Raw genomic sequence first — 25,777 nt, 5'->3', positions numbered from 1 at the left:
AACAAACAGTCTTTTGGGGGCAGTTCTGTTAGAAATACATTTTTCAGGAGCTGGTGCCATTTGTTGAAGCTTGCCCTGGACTGTCAGCATACCTTTCAATCAAAGCAACAGCTGCCAGACTGATATAGTCCTGCACCAGAATGAGAACCCTTCAGAGTCTTATCTCAGAAGAGTCTGAAGCTGCTGATACCAAACCACTAAAAATGGCAGCAGAAACAGTAATTTGGGGCTAATCTCATATCACGGGCTGAAGGGAAGCCACAGTCCACCCCACCCTACATTCCTTGAACACCCAAATCTCGCTCTGGGAGTCTTAGGTATACAAAGAATAAATGCTTTCTCTATCTGTAAACTGAGTCACATCTCTACACCTCTCCACCCCCCTTTTAAGGAATATCATTAATTGCTGTTAGAAATAGTCAAATATTACAATAAGCTGCCATTGAATACAGAATTAATGGATACAACCATTTAATAACTGGAATTTTAAGCAACTGCTCTGTTATGGATGCTTCCTATTCATCATGAAAGTGTAGGCATAGCTTGTTTATAGGCTATATGATGGCAGATGTAACTATGGCTCAAGAAGAATTTCACAATTGAGGTCTGTTTTCTGAAAAGATTCCTATTTTGCCTTGGACTTCTCATGATTTTCATTGTTTCACGGTAACTGATTTATGTGAAGTAAAATCCCACAGGGTATTTTTTTTAATTAAGAAATTAATATTTCTTATATTCTTAATAATTTTCTGATCATTTTTCAATCACTTCATGCTGCTGCCATAACTCTACTGATTTCCACTCTATTAGAATTGGTTAGCTAATCTGTTCTAGCATGACCAAAAAAAAAATCTAGCATAGACATGGTGTATACTTTAATATAGGCTCAGCTGGTTGCATTAAAAGTGATGCTGCCCTAATCTTTGCCTTGAATAGTTCAGCCTATATTAATATATGGAGTGCCTTGTCAACCCCTCTTTAAAATGTGTCATAATAAATTTTTAGTATTCTCTATCTAAATCTTAGTCTAGACAATGGCATCGTGAAGCTACCACAAACTTCCATCTGTACATAACAGTGAGGAGAAGCAGTAAAGCAACCTGGAGCTGAAGATTTTAATTGTCTGGGTTTATTGTGCCCCAGGGAAGCGGCCTGCTCTTGTGGTTAAGTCACTTGATGGCCTAAAAGGTTGGGGTTCCACACCTGGCTTGGCCACGAAGTTGGGTAAATTAAGCTTCTGTGCATGGGTTCCCTGATGACAATGACAATACAACCCCTCTTGACTAAGTTCTTCTGTACGTTTTTGAATATCTCTACTGCATATTTTTTTGAGACAGGCACTATTGTCAATGGGGGATTCAATTTCTGTGAGGGTCCCAAGGCATTAAAGTAATAATATAAAACCAAAGACTCAGAGCCTTGGATCTCATGTAACTCTCCTACTGTGGGTGAGAGGTTAAGTGGGGCAGAAGGTGCCTACCCTCTCCAGGATGAGCACAAAAAATATTAGTCCTGTCTGATTACAATGTGTGAAATAAGCCCACTGAAGCCAATGTGAGCCCCTACCTTAATGGGCAGCCTCATTTTGTTTCTGGTGAGCTGCTTAAATAAAGCTTTTGGTTCTACCGTGATAGCTGAATAAGTAAATAACCTTTCTGATGCTCAAGTGGCATTAATACAAAGCCCCAGTTTCTTAGCACATCCTCCAGGCATGAGCCGTTCTGATGATGTGAGAAAGCCAAAAATGGAAAGAGCAAATGCTCTTTATCCTAATGCAACAGTTGTTGGAAATAACAAGCCAGTTGTAAAACTGTCAAATATTTGATGCTTATGTAAAACACTGTGTTATTTGCCTTCTCTTGCTAAAGTCTGTTCCATTGCATTCATGTCACTCAACTAATTTTTTAATTTACTACTGGTAGTAGTAACACAAAATCAATTTTAGTAGGTTCTTGCTATTACTAGTATTTTATCATTTTCCTTAGGCTTTCTAAGTGTCAGTATGACTTCATACTGACTGCAGCAGGGAAGATTTGTAGGAGCCGAAAATATTCCATGAAGGCATTGCTATGTGAACCACTACTTATAGAAATTATTACAACTTTTTTTTAAATAAGGATTTCAGACTTGGGCTGTGAGTTTCAGAACTGATAGCAGACACTGTAAAGGAGAGCCATGAAACCCTCACAATTGACAACTTCTGACGCCTGTTTGATACACTTAGGAAACAGGAATGGAAATGCTCCAGACCAATCTGATGCTGCATCCTGAGCAGCATCCTCGGCTTGGTTTTTATGCAATAGTTGTGCTCTCACTGCGTCTTGGGGCCCAAACCTGGTCCCATCCAGAGGAGCAATAAAGACAACAGATGTGGGAGCAGACCATAGAAAATCATACAGTATCACATCAGGCCATGAAAGAAACTGGTCCTGATTCAGTGCAAATATAAGAAAGTTCCTGTAAGACCCCACTAAGTCTGTACCCAGCCCTATTGTCAGAAATCTTTTAACTGCGTCAGTGCAAGCTGAACACCTTTTAATGTGGAAAGAACTTTTGTTCTATGGGCTTGAACAAAAATACTTTATAGTGTGAACAAGACATCTGGCTGTTGTGCTGCTTCTGCATATTAGATTAGACATTTGTTTGCTCACATGCATTTTGCAGCAGAAAGAACAGAAATAACACCTGCCCTGACTGCTTATTATAAAAACCATTTAAAAATTATGAGCACATCTTACTGAAACTCCTATCTAGCTAAGTAAAAATAATTCATGCAGCTAAAATGGAAACCTTGGAAAGACTACAACTTTTATGTAGTGCAGTTTGACTCTAACCACCTGTTGCAAAGATTCAAAATAGTTTCCAGTGTCTTTCCATATCCCAGGGCTCTGTGAAAGAGGTCTCTAAAAGGGGCATTCAAAACAATAACACTCCCCACCTGGAAAGGAAAGTTAGTGTCAGCCCTTACAGAGGCCGAGCAGCTGCTAATGTGAAATTCTTCCTTCACTGATAGGGGGAAAATGGCCATTTCGATTTATAACTGAAATCTTTGCTTTAAGTATGTGAAGTGAGAAAGCCAGCCCTGGCACCTGTTAAAATGTATCAGGCATCACTTTGCTTCATTGAACCTCCTGGCCTTTACAGGCTAATAACTGATTATATGGGTAGAAAACGGCCACTACAGGAACATCTGTTTACCAAGAAAACTTTCAGTTCCATCTTGGAGAAGAATCAACTTTTCCTTTCTCCCTCCAACTTCCCTCACATCCCCTGCAGCTGTTCTCCTGTGAAACAATACATCAATTCAGACTTACCCCAAAAGAAGAGCTCACAACCAAAAATTACATTGCTCCTTGCTGGTCTGCAGCACATAGGAACTGGCTTTTACACAAACGAGGACGTATCTACTTGGCCTCATGCACTTGTGCTGTTGGATTCCCAAGTGATTGAGACAAAGATAAATGTGTTTGGGAATAAAAGGTTTTAGCCCATTCTATCTAAATTCCTACACAATGTTATCATCATGGAAGCTGAACAGCCAGACAAATAGCAGTGATGTGTAGCCATTGTCTCTGGAAAATATTCTGAGTAAACTTAAAACTTCAGTTGACTGCTTTCTAATTTCTTTGTCATTTAAAGTTTTTTCATTTACACTAAGCTAACCTGCCTTAAGCTAATTGAAGTAATGTTCTGCTTTGAGTTCACTAGTCCATAGCAATCCGATTCTCCGATTTTGAGAAAATTCATCTGTTACTGTTCAAAAACAAAGTTAACTCCAAAGGTGGTCGTACAGAGAAATTAATTAGATATGCATATAATATACTGCACAATGCCCTAAAGTAAACTGATTTATTTAAGGGCGATCGTAAATAAAGTTAGGCAAATATTTCAGCCAAAAGTTCAATTTAAGATGCAACTGTGTTCTCCTTTCAGCAGCACATCAGCTGCCTTTAACTAATTTGTCTGTAACAATATTACCTGTGAAAATGTTCACTTGTATCAGGTACTTGACCACTGACTTACTTGCAGTACTTGTCTTTATCCATATTAGTGTATCTCCTTACATGTTGTGCTGATGCCTTCAGTTAAAAAACTCCCAATTCTTACCCTTTTGCATTAATTTGTTCAACTTCTGTTAATCTCTTCTTTAATATTACAGAACTTCCTATAAATAACTATTATTACTTAGTGTACCCTTGACTTCCAGGCTTAAATTGAAGATGCATTCTCCAGTTTTGCAGGGAGGACTAAGAAGTACTTTAATTGTGTGCAGTGAACAATACATCTATTCTTTGTCACTAACTTCCATACTTTATAAAAAACAAGTACTTTCTAGAGAAATTGCTTGTTGAGGTCCTAAAGGAACTACAAAAATCTTGCTTTGTGCTTTCATTTTAAAAAAGGCATGTTCTGGAGATATGCATGTTTATTTTCTTCCCCTTTCCTTACATGTTTACTTGTAATTTTTTCCTCTAACTGTACAATAAAGCAGTAATGTAAAACAATATATCTGAATACACATAGCTTTTATCACAAGGTGTGTAAGTGTATAAAGTTGTATTAGGCCTGTCTGGGAAGTCTTTAAATGTCTGTCTAATGTTTTCCCCTAAGTGGCTCCTCCTTTTGCTTTATATTTTCTTACATGTAAAGCTGTTCCAAGTACCAAACTCCTAACAAAATGGAATCATGTTTTATTATTTTTCTCATTTTCCACTAAACGTTACCTATTTGTTTGCTGCTCGCCTATAGCTTTTTCCTTCTTCAGAATTTCAGTTTGACTCAGGCCCCCAGCCCTCTCAGAGTAGGTGGTCTGTAACATTAAACCATCAAGCAATCAGTTTTATGCTTGCCTTTCTTTTCACAAACAACAGTAGGAAATCCTCTGTCTGACACAGTAAAGGATAAAGAAAAACAAAACTCAGGCCTATTTGTGATTCAGAGACATGCTTAGTGCTCTTAATGCCCAAAATGCTACGTGTTTTTGATATAATAGTATACTTTAATCCAAAGGCTATTTAAATGATAGGGAAAGTAATGGCTGGGAGAGAACAATGATAAACTGTAGCTGTAGCATTGACCTTGATCTAGAATTTGTTGAGTTTGTTCATCTAACCAAAAAGAAATTACTTGTAGAGCTGAACTAAAAATTTATGGAATAAATTTAGTTTGATTATAGCACAAAAAAATTAAACTCAGCAGTAGTTTTAAATAACTTGGACACTGGACAATAATGCAAAGTCTGTCTGTCTAAATTGCAAGGAGTGGTAGAAGTCAACATGCTCCAATCTCAGTCACGCCAGGTTCCAAGCCTGTATCTAGTCTACAATTGTTGCAGTAGAAACTGCAACAAAATAAGGAAAATAAGTACACTGTAACAAAAATAATGGGAATATTCTGAAAAGGAGAAAACCCCCCACAACTCTTCTCCATTTTCAAACAGAAAGCTAATGTTGCATTTCATTTTCTTAAAAAGAAAATATCTAGTAATCCATAACAATAACCACAGATGTGATGGTTCACTATCTTGTGTCAAAAATGTAACTTGTCAGGAGAATAAAAGCAGCTGGTGGTCTGGATGTTACTAACTGAGGAAAATAAGTGTCAAGCAGTTTACAACAACTGAGTTGCTATGAAGTGGGAGGCTCAACTAAAAATCTGTTATTATTTTCCATAAATTTTTTCTCAGGTGTCAAATACCACAATTTGGATTCTTCAGTGAGCAGTTAAGGTTTTACACACTTGAAGGAAACATAAAATTAACTTGTATCTTTCATAGATCTGTGGATATGCCATTTGTGGACTATTTTCACGTGCTTACAAACTAGTACCTAAGACCCCAGTTTTTCTTCTTCTAATGCGTATACTTCACGCAGATGAGTAGTCCCTCTGGCTTCAGTAAAACAAATCCCATACTTAAGCATTACCATGAATGTTTTACATGTTCAGGCTTTTTCTCCCCTGTAGTTGACAGCTTATGGTAACACTTTCATTGAGGCAGATCATACTACAGGATGCCATGGAACTTAATAATTGCAATGCATAATTCTAGACTTACTTTTTTTTGTTAGATAAGAAAAGATTTTACAAATGTGGCCATCAGTTCTCAAACTCAGCAAAATCTTCACCACTGACTTTAGCCAGACAAGACTTCTGCCCTAGCAGGTATCAGGTTAATGGGACACTCTGCTCATTACTGCAGGGCAGGATTTGTCTTTCTGGTTTTAGCAGCTTTTAAAATACTGTCCAAATATCCCTGGCCACTTGCTTACTCAATTTTCTTTGGGAAAGGGCTCGCATGGTTTGAAATGCTGTGGTTTGTGGTTAACAATTAATTTATTAGCACATGAATGACAGATAAAAACAGACATTTATTCTTTTAGCATGTTTGACTTATATGTGTATTTCCATAGCCCTTTTTTCCCTGCAAAAGATGATGTACATCATCTGATTGCCCGAGAATGTGAATTACTTGGTGTGATTATTAGTCTGGTGGCAAAAAGTGGTCAAGACCTTTCCCAAGACCTCCATTTATAGCCTAAATTTGCATTCTTCTACAAGGATAAGTAAATTCTACCATGGTTTATCGCTTCATTGACAATTCACTTCAATTAAGCAGCCATGATAATGGCATTTCTTACTGAAACTGCAGGAAAACACTTTCTAAGCATTTAAAAGCTTCTGGGCTTTTTCTTTCCCAGAGGTTTTCTAAAGGAGAGGAATGAAATGGTTGTAATCAGACACAAACAAGGAGTACAGGCCAGACTCCTCAATCCTTGTTCATACTGAACAAAACCTCAGGCGATGGACTAAACCAAGAGAAAGCAAATTATTTTTAGGGTAAGTTATTATTTAGGATAAAAGGGAGAGAGTTAGTGACAAATGTATCATCTTAGTTCTGGACTGAGGGGTTTTGGTTCTTTTGCTCTATAGATCTATAAAAATTATAAGTGTTCAAAAGCAAGCATGAAGTCTAGGGCAGGACTCTACCGGAGCACCTCTCAAATCCGGCAGACCCGGGTGTGCTGCTTTCCCCAATTCCTCGGTTTACGCACAAAATGCATCTCATCCCAAAAGAAAATTCAGAGCATCTTCTCAGCCCCAACTCCTCCCTATTTCTGCCTGAGATACGTTACTAAAATGTTTCTCGTTAATCTAACGAGTTCGGGTGTCTGAGGAAGAACCAGAGCAGAAGGGGTAGGCAACGAAGTGCAATGCACAGTGTCAGCGCAGTGAAAGTAGCCTTTAATGGTCTATAAAGCTTGGGGATTTGCTAGACCCAGCCAGAGGCTAATATATTATCTGTCGCTCTCTCTGACACCCTTGCTCATTCCTGTGTTTATTACTTGCTTCTAAAGTCAGCTGCTCTGCAAGCCTGCAAATGCTTTCTGCAATGGGATATCCACAGAGTGGGCAAACTTGCTTTTTGATAAACTTAAGACGGAAGAATGAGAGAGAACATTTTAATTAGCAGCAGGGGGTAAAACTGGCTGAAACTGGGGGAAAAGGTTTGTAATAGAAACAGTCAGCAACTCCCCTGCTGCAGAGGAAACTTTGCCTACAAAGCTTTTAAGAGGAAAGAGGGAAGCCAAAATGAAGGGAAAACAATGAAAGGTTATATATTTTTTTTAAAAAAGCATCGGTATGTACTGGCTCCTTCAGATACAGGAAGGAATTGGAGAGCTGGCTGTGTGAACTTTTAAATTAAAACAAGAGTTGCTAGCAGGACACTTATGAACTGTAACTGCATCTGAAGACAGATCATTGCTTTATGTTCCGAATTGTTTGACGCTTACCACTGCTAAAGGCAGGCTGCGAGCGGCCAGCTTTTCTTCAGCTTACAGCATGAAAGGTGCCAAAACTTCTACTCTGAAATGAGCTGGGGATTCTTGACAAACTAGCAGGAAAAGGCAAGTATTGATAGCAGAGAAAATGGGAAAATGCAATGGGGAAAATTACATCAATTCAAATTGTATTGCAAGCCTGTGGTTAAGACAACTGCCTCAACTCAAGGAAGGAATCTAACCTGGTCCACGCCAGGGATGGTGCCCCTGAGAAGAGCGGCTCCCAGGGCCTTCTGGTGTGCCAACACGCTTGTTATTTTAGCAACATTTCACATTGTGACATTACCTGGGGGGGGGTGTGTTCATATTTGGGATGAACTAAGCTTTAAGGAGTTTGATACACAGTTTTTTCAAAGAACATGAAATAATTTAAGGGTTCTTCCTAACTATAGATGTGAGGTTTCTTTACAACTTACAATATATGAATGTAAGCCTTGATTCTGAATGAACTACAAGGGAGACATAAATAAATATGCAGTCAGTGGGGTCTCCTCATTAAATATTTATTTTTTGTTTCTTTGCAAGAAATTTGCATTAGAAAAAAGCACTGTACAGAAAGCAGGTTACTTGTTCTTAGGTTTTGGCAAATGATTACAAACTTCCATACATAATACAGATTTGCACACCTACATATGTTCATCAAACATCTATTTAAAAAAAAAAAAAAAAAGGCTTAAAAGTTTGTGTGAGAACTGTGGATAAAAGGAGTAACTGTAAAAATGTAACGAAACTTGACTGGTGTGCGCCCCAGCAGCCTCTGGTCAGCAGCCAGGCTGCTCTGCACAGGGTTCTGGTTGAAACTCGGGCCCTTGGCCATATCGAGTTCAACAGGCTGGACTGCATCTTCATGTGGAACAACATGCCACCTGCTTACAGATCAATCCCACCTTTGTCTTTTACACTAAGGACTACTTTGCATCAGCAGCATTAAGCTGCTGCACAGACTCAGCATTAAGGGAAAAAAAAATGTCCTTTTTTGCTAGAGGGGAAAAACAATTAGCAAGAAAACAAGAGTGCATCTCCACATGTCACACAGGAAGAGTAAGTTAAACTGCCAGTTGGTCTGTGTTTGCAGATCAGGTTAGATACTCTCATCTAGGTGTTCCTGCTCCGGCAGGGGGATTGGACTGGATGAGCTTTCGAGGTCCCTTCCAATCCCTGACATTCTGTGATTCTGTGAATTACATGGGACCTGGTTTGAGCCAACAGTCTGTGTTTGGTTCACATGTGGTATGGCCACAGGAGTCTTTTCTTTCTCACCATGACCTTCTCCTTGTCAAACCATAATGTATCTCCTCCAAAAGCATACTCTCAGAAATATTATAAGGCCTAAAACCCTCACATTTTCAGCAACAAAGTATTTCCTGGATTATCTGTAATATTCTTGTTTGTTTGTGAAATGGCTTTGTATTGATAAACAGAGCTTGAAGTAGCAAAAATAAAAATAATCACCCTATTCACCTAACTCATGAAAGCTTTACCCAGAGCCTGTTAGTATTTACAGTCAGATTTTGGTTTTAGGAAGATTGTTAGAAGAAGATTTTGTTGTTGTTGTTTTGTTTAGAAATCAAGTTAGAGGAAAGCACTTTGGAGAATGTTGCAAGGGTGGGGATCAGATGATCTCTTTGTGTGTTTCTTTAGGAGAAAAGAAGTTATGCAATTCCAAGCAGCCACGTGGTATGGCAGCTGCTAAAGTTACTGCTAATTTTTATTAGAGCTGGCCAGAGCCAGAAAAAGGTCTGCTTTATAAGCAAGACCTTTTAAGAAATAAACTAAATCTTCCTGAGCTGGGAGGCCTGCAGAACTGAGAGAAGGAGGAAAAACAGCACTAAAGAGTTCTCTTTTTTTTCTTTCCCCTCCCTCCTCAAATGATTCAGGAAACATTTTCACTCTCCCTTCCTGTTGCTGGTTTCTTTCTCATATTCATCCCATCAATCAAACACATATCTAATAGTTACTAGTTTTCAGCTCAAATTCCTGCTCGACTCCCTGGCCCAAAGGACTATTCACATCCACAATGTGTATGTGCTTTTATTCACCCGAGGAAGCGGCACAGCCCTGGGCTCTGCAGCCTTGGGCTGAGCCTCCGTGAGCAGGGACGTGGGACTGGATCGTCTCCAGAGGTTCACAGAATGGTCAGGGTTGCAAGGGACCTCTGGAGATCAGCTAGTCCAACCACGTCCTCTCCAACCTCAGCCATTTGGTGAGCTTGTGAAACATTTAATGATTCTACTCTAGTTGTTAAACCTGAAGATGGGATTTCCAAATTACCAGTACCCTTGTGATATTTTACAGGACTGAATGTCTTTGAAAATCTGTGCATAAATTAAACTGGATCCTGAGTCAAGCTTGATCACCAAAGCTGTTACTTGCTTTCAGCGTTGCTCACGTTTACGCACTTAAGGGTTATGTGGGTGATGGCAAAAATAAAGCACAAGGGCAGGTACTTCCAGATCAAAGTCACTATGCTAAAGAGACCAGTCATGACTCTTCATAAGTTGTCTACTCTCAGTTTAAACAGGATTAATTCTGTACTGCTGTTAAATGGAGCATATAGTTAAGCTGTGGATGCTATACAGGGGTTATGGATGATAACTGCGTCAGTGTAAAAGGGTATGTAAGAGCAGCCTGCTGCAGGGTATACTATCCCTGAGATCCATAGGTAAAGTCCTACAATAGAGGCTATATAAATTAATGAATTTATTTTTAAAGATTATTTTAACACCAGGTTTCAGTGGACTATTAAAAAGGGGCTTGTACCAAAAAAAAGGATATTGTTTTCCATATTTTTACTCTTCTTCCACCTGTTTCACACAACTGAGGTACATTTAATGCATAATTTCAGTTGCAGATAAGATGTACTATTTGGGAAGTGCGTGGCCCAGAGCTCAGTAATCACCTAGTCCTGCACAAAAGGAATGTCTCCTGTCGTGTACACAGGGATGAGATGTCTTCACCATCTGGTGATCTACCCACATAGCCTGTTAGTACCGCTCCTCCTTCCACTCTTAACAAATACTCAACTTGCCTTTTTTTGATGTATTATTGCTGCACTCAGTCTTTAAAACTCACATTCCACTTTCAGAGTTTTCCCTTTACAATTTTAAGAATTTACAGATAGAAGTTTCTTTAAAATGGTACAGCATTATATGAGAGCTAACATAATATAAATTTACTTTGCATACTAAAATGTATGATAAAGTCTTAAAAGCAGCAACTCAAATACCATCCTCATTTAAAAGACCCAGTGTTGAAGCAAGAAATTCTCAACTACTATTACTGTCAGCCGACTACATTTGTATTTATGAGAGTCTAAAAACTTTACAAGTGCTGTTGTTGCATTTTAAAGTGGAACGTAAAAGAGTAAATTGTTTTAAAATTTATCAAAACCATGCATAAAGAAGCAGTCAGCATTGTTGGAATTAATTTCACAATGCTGATAAGTTGTCACCTCTAGGTTTTTAAAGCGAAGAGCTGCAGTTGATTGTGAATGGCTTCCAATTGTTCATAGTATAAATAATTAACCAAACAGGCAAAGGAAAAAGTGTTACGTATAAGAGAGAATATTAATCTAATATTATTATTGTTATACAATTTGATATAGTAAATTTGATCAACTTCTAGTCAATTACCCTCATTTTCTATGTATTCCTGTTCGTAATGTTTCATGTCTTATAGAAATTAACATTTAGCAATTTTGAAAAAAGAAACAAAACCCCATGTTGGAATATATTTTGTTTACTGTCAAGCAGTAAGACTTTATTTGACTTAAATGCTACAAATATCATTAATCAGAAGTGACTTTGCATTATATTTATTACTAGAATAGATTGCGGGATTTCGGTTCAGTTTCTGTATTTTGTATGTGGAAAAGGACACAGAGTGCTGTGAAGAAGGCAGCACACGGCACTCACAGCAACCAGCTCTGGGTGCCACCCTCTTGCTCTGAAGAAAATTCCCATGACCAGAACAAACCAGGTTTGAGCTGCAGGATCAGGATCCAGGATCCCCAGGAAGATCTTGGTCACCCTCACACATTCAGTACTTTTCACATTTTCTGGACAAATTCCATTTTTAATTCCAAATGAAAAGTTATGGAAATTTTACTCAAGTGCATTCTGAATAGCACTGGTCTGAGCTTGCTTTTTTGTCAGTTATTTTGCACTTCATGCTTATCTTTTAGTACAATTGACATGGTAATGTACTGCGTATGTGCTAAATTAAGGATGATTGTGTCTGATTGCCCAATATTATGATACGAACAAAATGTGTGAAAATAGTTGATAGGACATACTGTGTTTTTTCTCTAAAAAGACTCAACACATTCAAAAAATCTAAAAATAAAATCTAACAGTTAATCATAATGGTTTGGATTCAAATATGGAAAATTGAATAGGGGTTGATTTAAAATGCAAGGAATTGTACCACATGTGAAAAGAAGATTAAATTGTCCCATTGTTATATGCTCTATATGCATCCTTTAAAAGAGTATTTGTTGGAGTCTGACATGTTTCTTTCTGCTTAGCTACAGAGGGTATGAAACAGCTATTTTTTACTTCTCTGAAAAAGTAATAATTAATAACACCAAAATCTAGGTTTCTCAGGTGGTTTGTATGCTCTCTTCAACACAAGCTCTTTCACAAATGTACCTGCAGCACCTTTAAAGAACAACGGCATTCCTCCTAATTGCAGCAGCAGCAATTATCTTCTCTGATTTGTGCACAATAGTCACAGCCCCATCTCAACAGCACGAAAGGTTTTACAGGACAGATTTTTACGTTTGCTAAAGACTGGTACCGGGTTGCTTTCAACCACACTGTGTTAGCAAGGACAGCAAGATGCAGAGCAAGTGCAGGGGGAGAAGGGACACAGACACCATAATCCCATTAGAGATTACACATAGAGTTTAGATAGCTTTTTTGGCTAATTTAATTACCTCTTTTTCATTCAGCATGCCCTTGAGAGCAATATTCTGAGCTTCCACAGATTCAAAATGCCCACATTATGCTTGGGGTCAACATGCTGTGGACTTCTATTAAAAAGAAGAAAGAATAACATGGTGTAGAAATTTGAGGGGAACTCATGCTGGACCTTTCCAAAAGTTGCAGCATGAAATGTGCTTATAACTTGAGCTCTGCAGTCTACTTACCCATAATACTAGAAACAACATTGCTTTCTTTGCAACACTGACATTTTCATCCCATCCAACTCCTTTTTTCTTTTTTTTGTTTGTGAGAAGGACAATAGAACAGTATTTAGTGTAAAAATCCAATTGTACATCTTTGGTTTGTTCTCTTTTCGCTGTCTATCTTGTCCCCTTGTTTCCCCACCTCCCTGCCACAGCTGAGACTGTAGCGCTGGTATGAAATCAGGCAAATACATTTATACGAGGAAAAAAATGCAGTGATAACCAAAGCCACCTGTTTTCATTTACATTTTGCTCTTACGGTTATTATTAATCCCTTTCGACCAATCTTCGAGATCTATGTTTTAGCACAGGCAAAATGCTGCTTTGTAAGATACCGTTAAGAGATACAGATAAAGGGCTTGGAAAGTTTTCTAGGAGTATAAACTCTAAGAAAGCTGACTCTGCTTTAGCGGCACTCACTGCCCCGTTGTGTTTGCTCTCCACAAATACTCTAATGTGCTTGCGTGTCCTGGCAGGAGCTTTGACAGCCAATTTTAAGTCACTGTCTGAAAAAGTTTTCTTCTAGAAAATTAATTCCTAAGTGTATGTAGCTGCACAGTAAATCTTGTTTGCAGAGCTGAACTCTCCCGTTCATGACAATGAAAAAAATTGTGTTTAACCTATATGCTTGTTGGAGTTCAGCTAGTGCTTGCACTAAGTTTCCTGCAAGTAGCTTATAGGCTTAGGTTTATCCTACTAAAGCTGGCATAAATTAAAAAGTACCCACCAGCAAATGAGAAGTTGGAGGCTGTGTTTAGTTAATAATTTTATTTACTGATTATCTGTGGAAGTCTCCTGTGAGCTGTCTGTGAGTACCGATAAGTGGAACAGGGCGCACAGGGCAGGGACAACTGCATTCTCACAAGAAAACCAGACTGGCAAACACTGAACCCTTTCAGCCCGGAGGCTCAGTCTTGTGGAAAAGCCAGACCCCATCACGCACCGGCACACCACATGGAATGTCTTTTCATTCATTCATTTGCTGAACTTTCAAGCCATCCTTGCCTCAGCAGCAGATCTTAGCACGTGTGTGTCACTGCCAGGAAAGCTAAGCCATGCGCCTGCCAGCGCATCCTTGCTTGACGTCCCTTCACGCTGATGTACCTTGTCTGGGCTGATTTGACTTTTCAGAGGCCACGTTGTTAACACAGCTACCGAATTAATTTTGCTGAAAACCACCCAGCCACCTCATGTGAGCAGAAAGTGGCTCTGCCAAAACAGCACAGTTACTACAGGCTGAACAGGGAACATGCAGCAAATAGCAGATTTTGTTTGTACACGTACAGTAGATTTGCTAAAAAGTTCCATTGTTCTTACATGTAATCTGTAAAGAAATCCACATAATAGAAAAGCAGCCTAAAATTTGTAGCAAATGAGTGCGCTTTGGGGAAAATCAATCAAATGCACTAAGACATGTTTTCAACTCCTAAACTAATGATCCTTCCTGTGAGCAGCACGAAACACCAGGCAAGTCCCAGGTGGCATAAATCCTCAAGGTTTCATTGGAGCTGTGGCAGTTTATACTACCTCAACAGTACCCTAATTGTGCTTAGAACTTTTTACAGTGGCAAGCAGTCAACGTTTCAAAAGCCTCCTTCTTTCTAAGCAGTCCCGAAGCCAAACAAACAAGTTTGCTAGTTAGTGAGAAGAGAATGCCATATTTAATTTATAATCTTTCAGAGCTGATGTGCTTAAAAATAAAAACTCTGAAAATCTAATTTTGTCTTAAGAAATGCCAAGCAGCTGTGTAGAGGAGGCATTCATGGCTGGGACTTGAACTAACTTCTGTTAAGAGAGGAAATTAGGACCATTTTGTTACCCTGACAAAAATGAAAACAGTAATTCCTTTGCATCAAAATCAATAGTTTCAGCATGTTTTTAACATGGCAGTTTGCTATGGAACATCTTAACAATTACCAGTACTGCATTAATCAGCTGCTTGCTTTGAATAGGTAAGTACAGAGCTGCATGAAAAACGTAGTCAAAACAGAGAAAATCTCATAGTATCGTTACTTCTTCACTTCTAAAGTAATTGTGAAATACCTAAAAACTGATACAGGCAAAAGCATTGGTTTACATAGAGCAGTTACAAACGGACCATGATCCAAGTCTTTAAACCTAAGCTGACAAGAACTTCTAGAAGTTATTTCTGTGTACACCTCAGATTATCCTTATTTTGCAAATGGGTAATATTAAACAGTGAGGAGAAATTATTAAGCAGTTAAGAGCTTCTAAGAGTTCTATGTAAGCACTAAATATCATTATTATTTAACAGATTCTGTAAGACAAAAGGGAAGAGGATATTCCACTCTATTTCTGTTCCATGCTGCTTTGAAGACCGAGTAGCACAGACCACACAACATCCATCTTGATGTATGTCATTTAGCAGTAGAAACGTGCACTTCACAGTGGCATTACTTCTGTCAGTGATACACAAAGGGCCAAAAAATTGGTTTTGCAGAAGATTCAAGACAATTCCTGAACCTGATGAACTTCTTTTCATTTAACCCTCTAAAAGATGTAGAACAGGAAATCCAAATTACATAAGGAAAATATGTTTACCAATTATCTCTGACATAATTAAGAATTTATCTTGTATCAGATTCTCAGAGGATAGAATCTGCAAGCAAATATCAATATAACAACGCACATGCTATCGGCTAGAAATAGTACTGTGTATGTGTCTAATCCCTGCTCAGTAATTAGGAATGTTGTGACAGTTCTGAAAATGAGACATGGTACCCTTGTATGTGCTCCAGAACACATCCACCAGAAGATTCACAACAAAGGAACATTTTCCAAAAGGAAATAACATAATTTATGGCTTACTTCGTTGTAAATGCTCTGTGATGGATGCTGGAATTAATTTTGGAGATGTTACGCTCAGCAGCTTATATTGGAATAAGAGTTCTTCATGAAAGAGTCTATTTTAAATCATGCTGGTGATGCATAAAACCTTAATATTGAACAAACAAGTCAAAGAAGTTCAAGATAGTAACAACTATCTAGAACTGAACTTCACTATCTTTCCACTTCTGTGGAACTATCACCATCTTTCACACTTTTGAAAGCAAATGTGACCCGCTAGGATGCTCTGCTCTCTATGCCAAGTTCCATCTGAGTCCTCCAGCTGTGTCCTGCCCATTACAGCTAAATCTGTAAATGATTTTTCAGCCAAACAGTGAAAATGAAACTTTAGCAGTGTGAAAGTTATAAAAAATATTGCCCTTAGGGGGACACTATCACTGGACATTACCTTATTTTCACCTAGATCATTTAAAGGGTATTTCAGTTGTCTAAGATAACTGGATATTAGTACTATAAAGCTTTCTTAGATGCCTTGATGCAGGAGGTATCCCCTTTTTTCCTTCCAACTAGGGTTAAGGAAATTGCACAAAATACAGAATGAAACAGTTGCTTTCAGGAGCTGATAGCCACACCACATGTATTTTGAGGGCTCTGTATTAGAGCTCTCAAGTCCAGTTCTGTGAACTGGATGCCTGTAGTGGTAGGGGTGCATTAAATGAATTAATTCTATCTATTAAAAACAAAAATCCAGTTAGCACAGTTGGAGATGACTCCGCTACAGGGATCAAACCGCACTAGCTGGGCACCATTCACAGACGTGCCTCAACAAGACACTCCTAATGGGAACCCAGATGCTGATATGAAGGCATCTAATGTTAACTACTGAGAAACAGTGTACAGAATTTTCACTAGCATTATGTATATATTAGGAGGCAAGAAGAGTGAATATGAAAATGAATTTGTGGTCAGAACAACAAGAGCTGTCAATACATGGCACTCAGGTGGGTTCCTGCTGCCCTTGGTGTGTTATAAACACAACAAATTGCTCTCTGGGGTTTTCTCTTATGAGAAGATATAACTTGGACCTGTGGAAAAGATCCTGCCCAAATGCTGCTCACACAGGCATCGCTCGGAGAGGACACACGGCCAAGAGCTACAGCAAGACAGCTCGCCCAGCCTGTCCTCTGTGTCCTCAGGTTTGCACTGTGTGTCCAGCGTAACTATTTAGTTGCTTAGCCCCGCCTGCGCTAACTTGGCAAATGCTAAATGCGTGGAGGAACGGAGCAGTAGGGAAGGAGTAAAAAACAAAGTAGGAAATAAGGGTGACTTCTGCAGACTAACACCGCGCAACTGCAGTTACAGACTGAGTTACGGTGCTTATGCTCAAGGAGACTGAACCGAGCTCGCACAGAGAGACTGGGACATTTCCTAACTTCGGGGTATTTAATTTTTCCAAAGTTTTGGTTTTCGTACAGTTGTTTGGTTTGTATGACTATGTGCTGCTTCAGAAACGGATGTCAGCTTTTCAAGTATGCTTTGGGGAAGTACACACTTCTGGGAAGACTTTCAGTTCAAACAAAATTGCATAGTTCTCACAAAGTTCTCCAGACCTTTTCTGAATTACGTTACATCATATACATAGTTTAAGCAACTCTGGATCATTTCACAGCTCAAGACGCTTATCTTTTTTTAGTTCTGCTACTGTAGCTTCATTCTTTCCCAAATGAAAAAACTTAATTAATATTTTATATCCTTACTAAATTGTGAATACAATTTACCATAACAGTACAGAAAATAGCAAATACACATAGTCCCCTGCCAACAGAAAATCCTTAACAGCTGTTTATTGCTCATTTGCAAAACATAAGAGCAATGGAATTCCATTACTTAGAGAAACTGGCTGTTCTATGATATCCTTGGCAACAAACACCGCACTTATCTTTTTGAACAATAGACTCTCAAAGTTTCTCCAGCCTACAAAAATAAGACAGTGAAGAACACTTTTTCTTAACTGTAAAATGCTAAACAATGGGAACTCATTCACAATCAGCTTCATTTTGTTTCATGAAAACCTTTTTCTCTCTCTTTCCCCCAAAAGTAAATTTTCTCACTGCAAATTGCAAGAAACGTTTTAAGCAACCATCTCTTTCACAAGAAGGACTTTTTACTGAGGTCAAGACTTTGGCAAAATGAGAAGAAATTCAGCCCACAATGTAAGTAATTTAAGAGCTTACAAACAGTATTGAGGGAGTTACTTAGATTTATAATAAACCATACAGAAATTGCAGAGCAGAATTTCTTCTAACTCTTCAATACTTGGTCTTAAATACCAAGGAAAATAAAATCATAGTTTACACCACAGATATTTCGCATATGGTTCTAACTAAATAACTTACAAGTTTCCAATAGCTTTAAGAAGAAATATCTACAGCATACCAGATAGATGCTAGCTCCTCAGAAAGTCAGGACATGCACATACCATCCATAATCTGGTTTCTATATTTAGGTGAGAACTATACCTAAAGCCATGAAGGTCAGCACTGAATCAAGTCAAGCATATTTTAACAGACATGTCTTCCAGACAGTGTTTACCACGGTACATTTCTCCTAAAGCCACACTAAACATCATGCCATTTGAAGACCTGAGATGGAACTCGCACTATTAAAAGAGACGGGCTTGTGTATTCACATACCTCAATAATCCTGTCATGAATTTGTAGCCCTCCTTCCTTAGCAGCAGGCCCTGTGTCAACTATTTTCGATACAAAAATTCCTTCACTAGATGAGCCATCTTGATTGTCCTTTAAGGATGAAAAGAAAAATATGTTATTGTATCTTGAACTAACTCTAATTTCCCTTCGGCTAAAACTTGTCCATGTGACAACAGTGCATGTAATTTGAAAGAAATATTCTTATTGATGTCTTGATATGGAATTACTTTGTGCTAATGAGAACACCTGATATTCCCGTTTTGAAAGATTAAACAACCAGGAATGGGCCTCCATTATGTACATTAATTGCATGATAATAATCTTCCTCTGACTTAGGCCAGCTCAGTAGTAATTGTCATTACAATTATTCTTAGTGTAAAATGCAGTGAGACAGCAGTCTGCTTGCACATCAAACATAAGACAACAGTGCATTTTTATTTTCAGTTGCACAGCTCTTTCTCTGGAGGCTTAAAACAAAGAAAAACAACTTACACCTAATAAGGTATTTTCATATTCCGGTGTATAGTGTCACCAGCTCCTACCAGTGCAGAACAATGTCTCAGAAAATTGAAAAACTCTGACTATAAAGAAATAATAACTTTCAAGTGAATTTACTACGAATAAATCATGATTAATGTCAGATTTCTGAGCAGCCAAGAAGTAGTTCCGAATACTTTCTAAATTACTAGGACAAGTTATAATCCACTCCTTGATCTAATTAAAGTCATATGTAGCAGCTCTGGCCAACAGGCACCCAGAAAAAATACATTAGTGAGTATATGGTGCAGGAAACATCTGCTGAAATCAGAGAATTCAGAAGTAGGTTGTTTAAGTCACATCCCTTCACCTGCACAGAGGGCTGGAAAGGAGAGTAAATAACGTTTTCTCAATGAACTGTAAAGGGCCTAAAGCTGTGGGCACTGAACTCCTGCAACATCTTCAAAGCAGGATGGTCTGAGAAAGAGAGACCAGGCGTTTCACCATTTTGGGAGTGACACTGCACCAATGTTATCATCACTAGCTGTGAAAGGTGTGCAAGAATAAACACGTTGTGAGAGAAAAGACAGTGTGGTTAATAGACATCTGATACAAATCTGACTAAGACTTGCTCTGAAAGAATCCCAAGAGAAGCAAATGCTTGTCAGTATTTTTTCTCTAAGTGTTGACCTAAATGCTTTTCCCAACTGGAAAGGGCAAACATATTTTAGCAATTAACATACCATGCATGGTCGGCCACCAATAATATTAAATCCAAGAGAGCCAGAGTCACGATGAAGGACAAGAGTCAGTGCTTTAGTTTCTTCACCCTACAAAGAACAGATGAACATGTTCAAAACATTTGTGAGCACTGATAGGTAGGATAGATAATATTTCTATCCAGGTTTGTAGGGTTGACTTCTTACTTTTTTTCCCCCGCCATGTAGCTCAGAGAAGAATGTTTAGAACAACTTTGGAAGCCAACAGCTTCCACACTCCAGTTGCCCCACCGCTCCCCAGCAGTGCTGCTCCATGGAACCCACCCTCTAAGATTTATGTGTATTTTTTATTGAGATCTACAGTGAGACACTTAGCAGCAACTGAAGGTATTTATATGTAATACTGGTTCCTGCAACTACTTGACCTAGTCATACGTGACGCGTTATATAAAATACTGCATGTTTCCCGTATTCAAATTCTTGACTTTTCCAGTGCTTGAGGGTGACTGAATCTTGAGGCCGCATTTTAATGTGGCTTCTCTCTAGTGCTAGCTACATGACATTGTTTTAGATGGTATCAAACATTAAGTGTAATACAACAGAAACTATCTGGTGAGTTTTATAAAACAGCTTTAAACAAAACTGCTACAAATTTTGCCAAAGGCCTAGGATGCCAACTGCTACGCACAGCTCCTGCCATGAGTATTTTTTTTCTTTAAAATTTTAACACTAGCAAACCAGAAATCTTCCGTTATTGAAAATCATTATATTAATTCCCTAAAATAGTAATACCTGCAGTGAGCAGTTATCTGATTGGACAAAAAATGTACAACCAAGATAGACTGGAGGGACCTGTAGTATCTGGAGGACTGCATGAACATGATTTCTTATCCTGTCCTGTTACCCCAGCTTCTTCCTAACTACAGATACAAACTCATACTTAGGCCTATCAACTTTCATTAAGACAGAAGTGCATGGACTGTGAAAGACAAATAAATCCTCACAATGTACTTACTTCAATCTCAGTCAAGTGGCTGTTATTTACAGCACACAACTACAAAACTACAACAGGCAACAGCAGAACACTACAAAAGGCCATTTGAATAACAATTTTTTTTTTCCGAAATCAGAATAGGAACAGTACATTGTAGATCTACAGATATACATGAACCTTGCTACCTCCAAGATCTTTTTCTTTGCTTTATGCAATGGGTGAAAAAGTTAGGAACACAAAAAAGTTTGAGGAAGTTAACTTACACGTCTGGTTTTCATAACCAATTAATGACAAAAATTACAACAGTTATACTGTAATTTCACACAGATGTTTTTAGTTTGCGCATTTTTCTTCTAACATGTCAATTTGAAGTCGTCAATCAAATATTAATGTCTATTAAACTCATAAAAAATGTCAAAGTAATCCTGGATTACTGAGTTACTCTTACAGATTTGGGGATGATAACAAAGCCCAGCCCCCTGCCAGTGTATACTGGCAGAGCTCCACTGACCACATGCTTGGAGCTCCACCACAGGGGAGCTGCGCCAACATCCTCCACCTGAAGATTTGGTTTACTATTTTTGTATTGGTTTGCGATCATTATCTTTCCTGCGGGTCAAATAATAAATAGACTTGGACCTGACACAGAGAAATATGAAAAAAGCTCTGATTTTATTTGAATTTGCTACACTCAGCATCAGGGAGAATCAGGTCCCCAGAACAGGACTGGAAACTGAAGTAAAGGGTATTTCCCTGCAAGTCTTCAGACCCAGACCTCAGACAGGATTTCAAGGAACAAATTTACAGTCCTTTGAGATCACTTTCAGGGACTGGTAACTCAGGATTTGAAAGACAAGGACATGCAAGTGACACTGTTTACTTCCACTATTATGCCTTTTTAAGAAGGAAAATCAATTAGAACAATCAAGAAACCATTACAACGTTGCTCTCAAGACACTTTTAGTAATTAAAGTTGAATGTTTTCATTAAAGCCTCCTTACGTGGGTATGATTTGATGCTTTTATACACAGCAGAACGAGTATTAAAGCAAGTGGGTTTGAATGAGTCAGAGTCGTGGGGAAAGAAAACAAACAAACACACAAAAAACCCAAACAAACAAACAAACAAACCCAAACCAACCAAGAAAAACCAAAACCCTACTGCAGTTTTTTTTTAGATACTCCTGAAAAACGTCCAGGGGGGGTTTCCAGAAACTTTCCAAACTTTGCAGCCAGTTCTGATGGATTTCTACACTTGTCTCCATCTTCTCTGGGGAAGCAGAGATGTGTTACAGAGCACAACCTGCACGTCACCACATAGGGCAAACCCACCATCTCTGCTGAACTGCTCCGGCACCAGGCAGACAGCAGCGCCTTGGCTTTAACACTTGGTTACTTTCGCAGATTCACATCTCAAGACTTAACAATTTCTTTAACAACCTTCTTTGCTTCATAAGGAAGTCACGGTGCAAATGATTTTTCCAGGGCTCTGTGTTTCTTTCCCCCTCTAACACGTCTCGCATTCCAGCAAAAGAATCATTAAACAGTGAGGTAACTGTGGAAATGTGGTGGCCAGCATCCATCCCTGCCCTGTCATCTGCTTCGGCGGACCTGATGGTTACTGGCGTGTTGTATTCCCACAGCTGAACAGAACTCTTAAACATAATTCTTGAAATTACTGTACTTCCCAGCTGAGTAATGTGGAGCTAATAGGCTGTCTTTCCCTTTAGTTATTGGAAGACTCTGATGTCTTTGGTAGTGCTGTGGCTAAGGTCCATCTTCGTTACTGGAAGCACTTCAGCTCCTCGTTTACTTGTAAAGGGGCTGCCAGGACCAGCCTGGTGGATCCTGCTTGGGGACAGCCTGAGAAAAAAATACCATCTTGCTTCAAGGGACTCCATCTGTGTTTTATACAATTAGAACTTGTGTTACCACCTCCACAGGGGTATTAAATCAGAGGTCCTAAATACCAGATCATAAACCGGTTCCTGTATGTCTTATACATTTACTGGGAGTCTGTCCCTGCTTTTGGTGGTCAGGAAAGCAGAAGGGCTTCCACCACTGGCTGCTGCCAGTACCATGAATTGCTTCTGATTCTCCCTTACTCATTTCTTCCCAAAGGACTTTGACAGCTGTGTACATAAAGGAACAACCAGATCAGCTTATCAATAGGTGTGAACAGTGGTATGTTTCAGCAAGGATTAAGCATTGTTTGAACAGTATGAGGTTTTTCTTGATTATTTGGACTTTGATGTTTCAGGATTGATTGTCTGATCAAAGGAAATACTAATTTTGAATAAGACACACCACCTTCCCTACCACTCCCTCCTCAAACGCACCCACAATAAGCCTCACCTCTCCCATCATGGAATAAATAGCCACTCCGAATAAACCTTCAAACTTGCCTTTTGGAATAGGCACAGATCAGGCATCCAGTAAATACACAGGAAGATGAAAATGTTCCCTCAGTAAACAGAGGATGGGAAAGAATACACATGGAAAACAACTGGAATCTCTTAAGGCACATCTGTCTGTTTAAGGGACTTCTAACTGTGAGATATTTACAGGTGACCATGTGTATAACATATATAAATTTATGTATGTCTTCTCTCAGCATAGTTATGGTAATGTTATAAAACTCACTTCAGATATGGGAGATCAAAGAACACAAAGTATCACGAAGGAAGTCTATGCTAAGTCAAACCCAGATCTGGGTCTCCAAAGTTCCTGAAAAAGTTTGCCTCAGCCAAAAGACCATGAATTTGGGTCTTTCATGAATGACCTAATGTTCCTCAATATCATATTTCCCCTCTAACTAAGCATTTAAACAGAACAGTAAGTGGGCATTTCTTCTGTTTTGACTAAAGCATATGTCATCTGATTTATTCTAGATTGGTTCTACATCTGTAGCAACAAGCAATCATTAGGCAGGGATGTCAGAAGACCCTTTTTTTTCATCTGCAGAGGAGCCAGAACATCCTGCAGTAAGTTTTGCAATCACCGCATCTAACATGAACCCAGTTTGTTAGTGCTAGGGCTACTTCTGTTTTAATGTAGACTGAACAATTACATCTTATAACAAAATTTATTATGACTAAAGATCATAATTAAATAATGATAGCAATGGCACTGCATGCTTTGAATAAGCAATTACGTCTGAAATGGAAATAAGTTATTCTACATTATCACGTGTTGAGGGACCTAATCCTTAGACAAGTGTGTGTGCTCTGCTGAGCGTTACAATCTGCACCGCGCGCTGCACAGCCTGCGCTAGCGTCTCGGAGCAAATAACCCCAGAGCAAAAACTTGGAAGCGTGCCACAGCCCAAAATTGGTAAAGCATCCCCTGCACTAGGTGATTACCATGGGTCTTTTAAAAAACTCTCCAGTGCACAAAGATGCAAGTTTCTTGATTGTACTTCTTTGGGAGCTGGGCAGACTAAAGCTGTTAGTATTGGAAAGCTGCCCAAAATGTTGTGAAAGACATGTAATTGATTGACCGCTAGACCACAAGTCTGTGGTGACATGACACCTTCCAGCTTTCTTCAGAGTAGGCACTGCTTCAGAAAACTGTATAACAGCCTTTTGTAATACAGCTGAAAACGAGCACAGTCGTCTTGGCCAGCTGTATCCATACATTTGATAAAAAGTAATGCTGGAAACTATGTACAATGCACATTTACAACTACTTGAAGCAGCACCTTTCATGCTAATAGCTCACTATACAGAGCTAAATAATGCAAACCAAACGTTATCAACGCTAGCCACAAAGAAATGAAGGAGAGGCAGTGTGAGAAAAAAGGTGTGCTGTTTGGATCAGATCGGGGACAAGGAGGTAGAGCTGCAGTGAGATGAGTTCTGACAGCAGGACTGTGCAGGGGGTTCTGCCCTCTGCAGCGTGCCATGGCAAAGCACAGGGGCTGCAGGAAAAGGAGACAGCAGAGAACTGTCCTGAATTTGACATGAATGGGAAGCCCCTCGTTTAAGTTTTACTAAGATTTTAACCAGCATCACAACCAGTATTGCCAGAAGTTAAAAGAGTACATTCAGTATTAAAACACTCTTTCTGTTTTGAGTTAGCTAAAACATGAACACGGTGGGTTGTTTTGCCCTGGATTTCCCAAAAAGAAGAAAGGAGGGACTCTAACATCAACTTTTGTTTCCTTTACTCAGGTTTCTGAACCTCAACATTACCAAAGGTGTGAATACAGATGTTTGACAGTTGTGAACGGTTTAATATTGCTGTGTCCGTGGTAGCACATTCCAGGTCAGAGGGAAGACTATGAATGTCTTAATTTAAAAGATAATTGGCTTCTAGGACTCCTCTCACTGGGGAGCCTCATTCCAATTAAAACTTAGGGATTGTTGTAACTCTGGCTTTTGATTCTGGTCATTTTATAAATGGTCTAATTCTGAAGGGCTGAAGTCAAGTTAATTTTTCTCCTCCTAAATTGAGCTTTTCAAGAACCCTGTGTGACTCTGGAAAAAAATGCAAGTACGCAGCAGAGGTCTTGTATTTGTTCATGGCTGTTACAGAGATGATGGCTTCAGATCATGAAAGAGCTGGCAGGGTGTCCGAGTTGCGTAATAGTTAATCCTAAAGACAGCATTTTGTAAGAAGCCATATTCTGGGACGCTAGGTGAGCTAAGGGTCTGGAAAGCATTGGGTCACAACAGCCTCTTCCAATTCACTCTGCTTTGTGTTACTCCTGGGAGTTGATTTCTGCTGGTTTAATACCATTTCCAGCCCTGGAAATTCCAGTTTTGCTGTTTAGAGGTTTCTTTGGGGAGAGAACCAAGAAAAGAAGTAATAATACAGTGACTTTGGTATTCGATGCATAAGTTGCCATATGGGGTCCAGATACCAATGATGGTCATACAGAAAATACCTATGTGGAAATCGGTACATTATGGGTATTAAAAGTCAAAGCTCAGATGTTTCAGGGATCTAGGGGCTGGACCGACCGGCTCCTCGGGACAAGCCCCGCTGGCAGCCAGCGGCCGCCCCCCGGCACACACACACAGAGCAGCCGGCCGGCCA

At 39.1% G+C, this 25,777-nt stretch overlaps 1 protein-coding gene across 1 annotated transcript in view; it reads right to left on the bottom strand.

The window, feature by feature from the left end:
* PDZRN3 (PDZ domain containing ring finger 3) overlaps positions 1-25,777 on the bottom strand; it is a 140,767-nt gene that overhangs the window by 113,859 nt on the left and 1,131 nt on the right. The window contains exons 2-3 of the mRNA XM_082060489.1: positions 19,769-19,855; positions 18,531-18,638 (exon numbers count right to left, since the gene is read on the bottom strand). Coding sequence (XP_081916615.1) covers positions 18,531-18,638; positions 19,769-19,855 — 195 coding nt within the window. The remainder of the gene's footprint in view (positions 1-18,530; positions 18,639-19,768; positions 19,856-25,777) is intronic.

Source organism: Streptopelia decaocto, assembly GCF_964273445.1.
Source record: "Streptopelia decaocto genome assembly, chromosome: 8".
Lineage (NCBI taxonomy): Eukaryota > Metazoa > Chordata > Aves > Columbiformes > Columbidae > Streptopelia > Streptopelia decaocto.
Note: the sequence above shows the minus strand (reverse complement) of the source record. Positions and strands in the feature narration are given on the sequence as shown.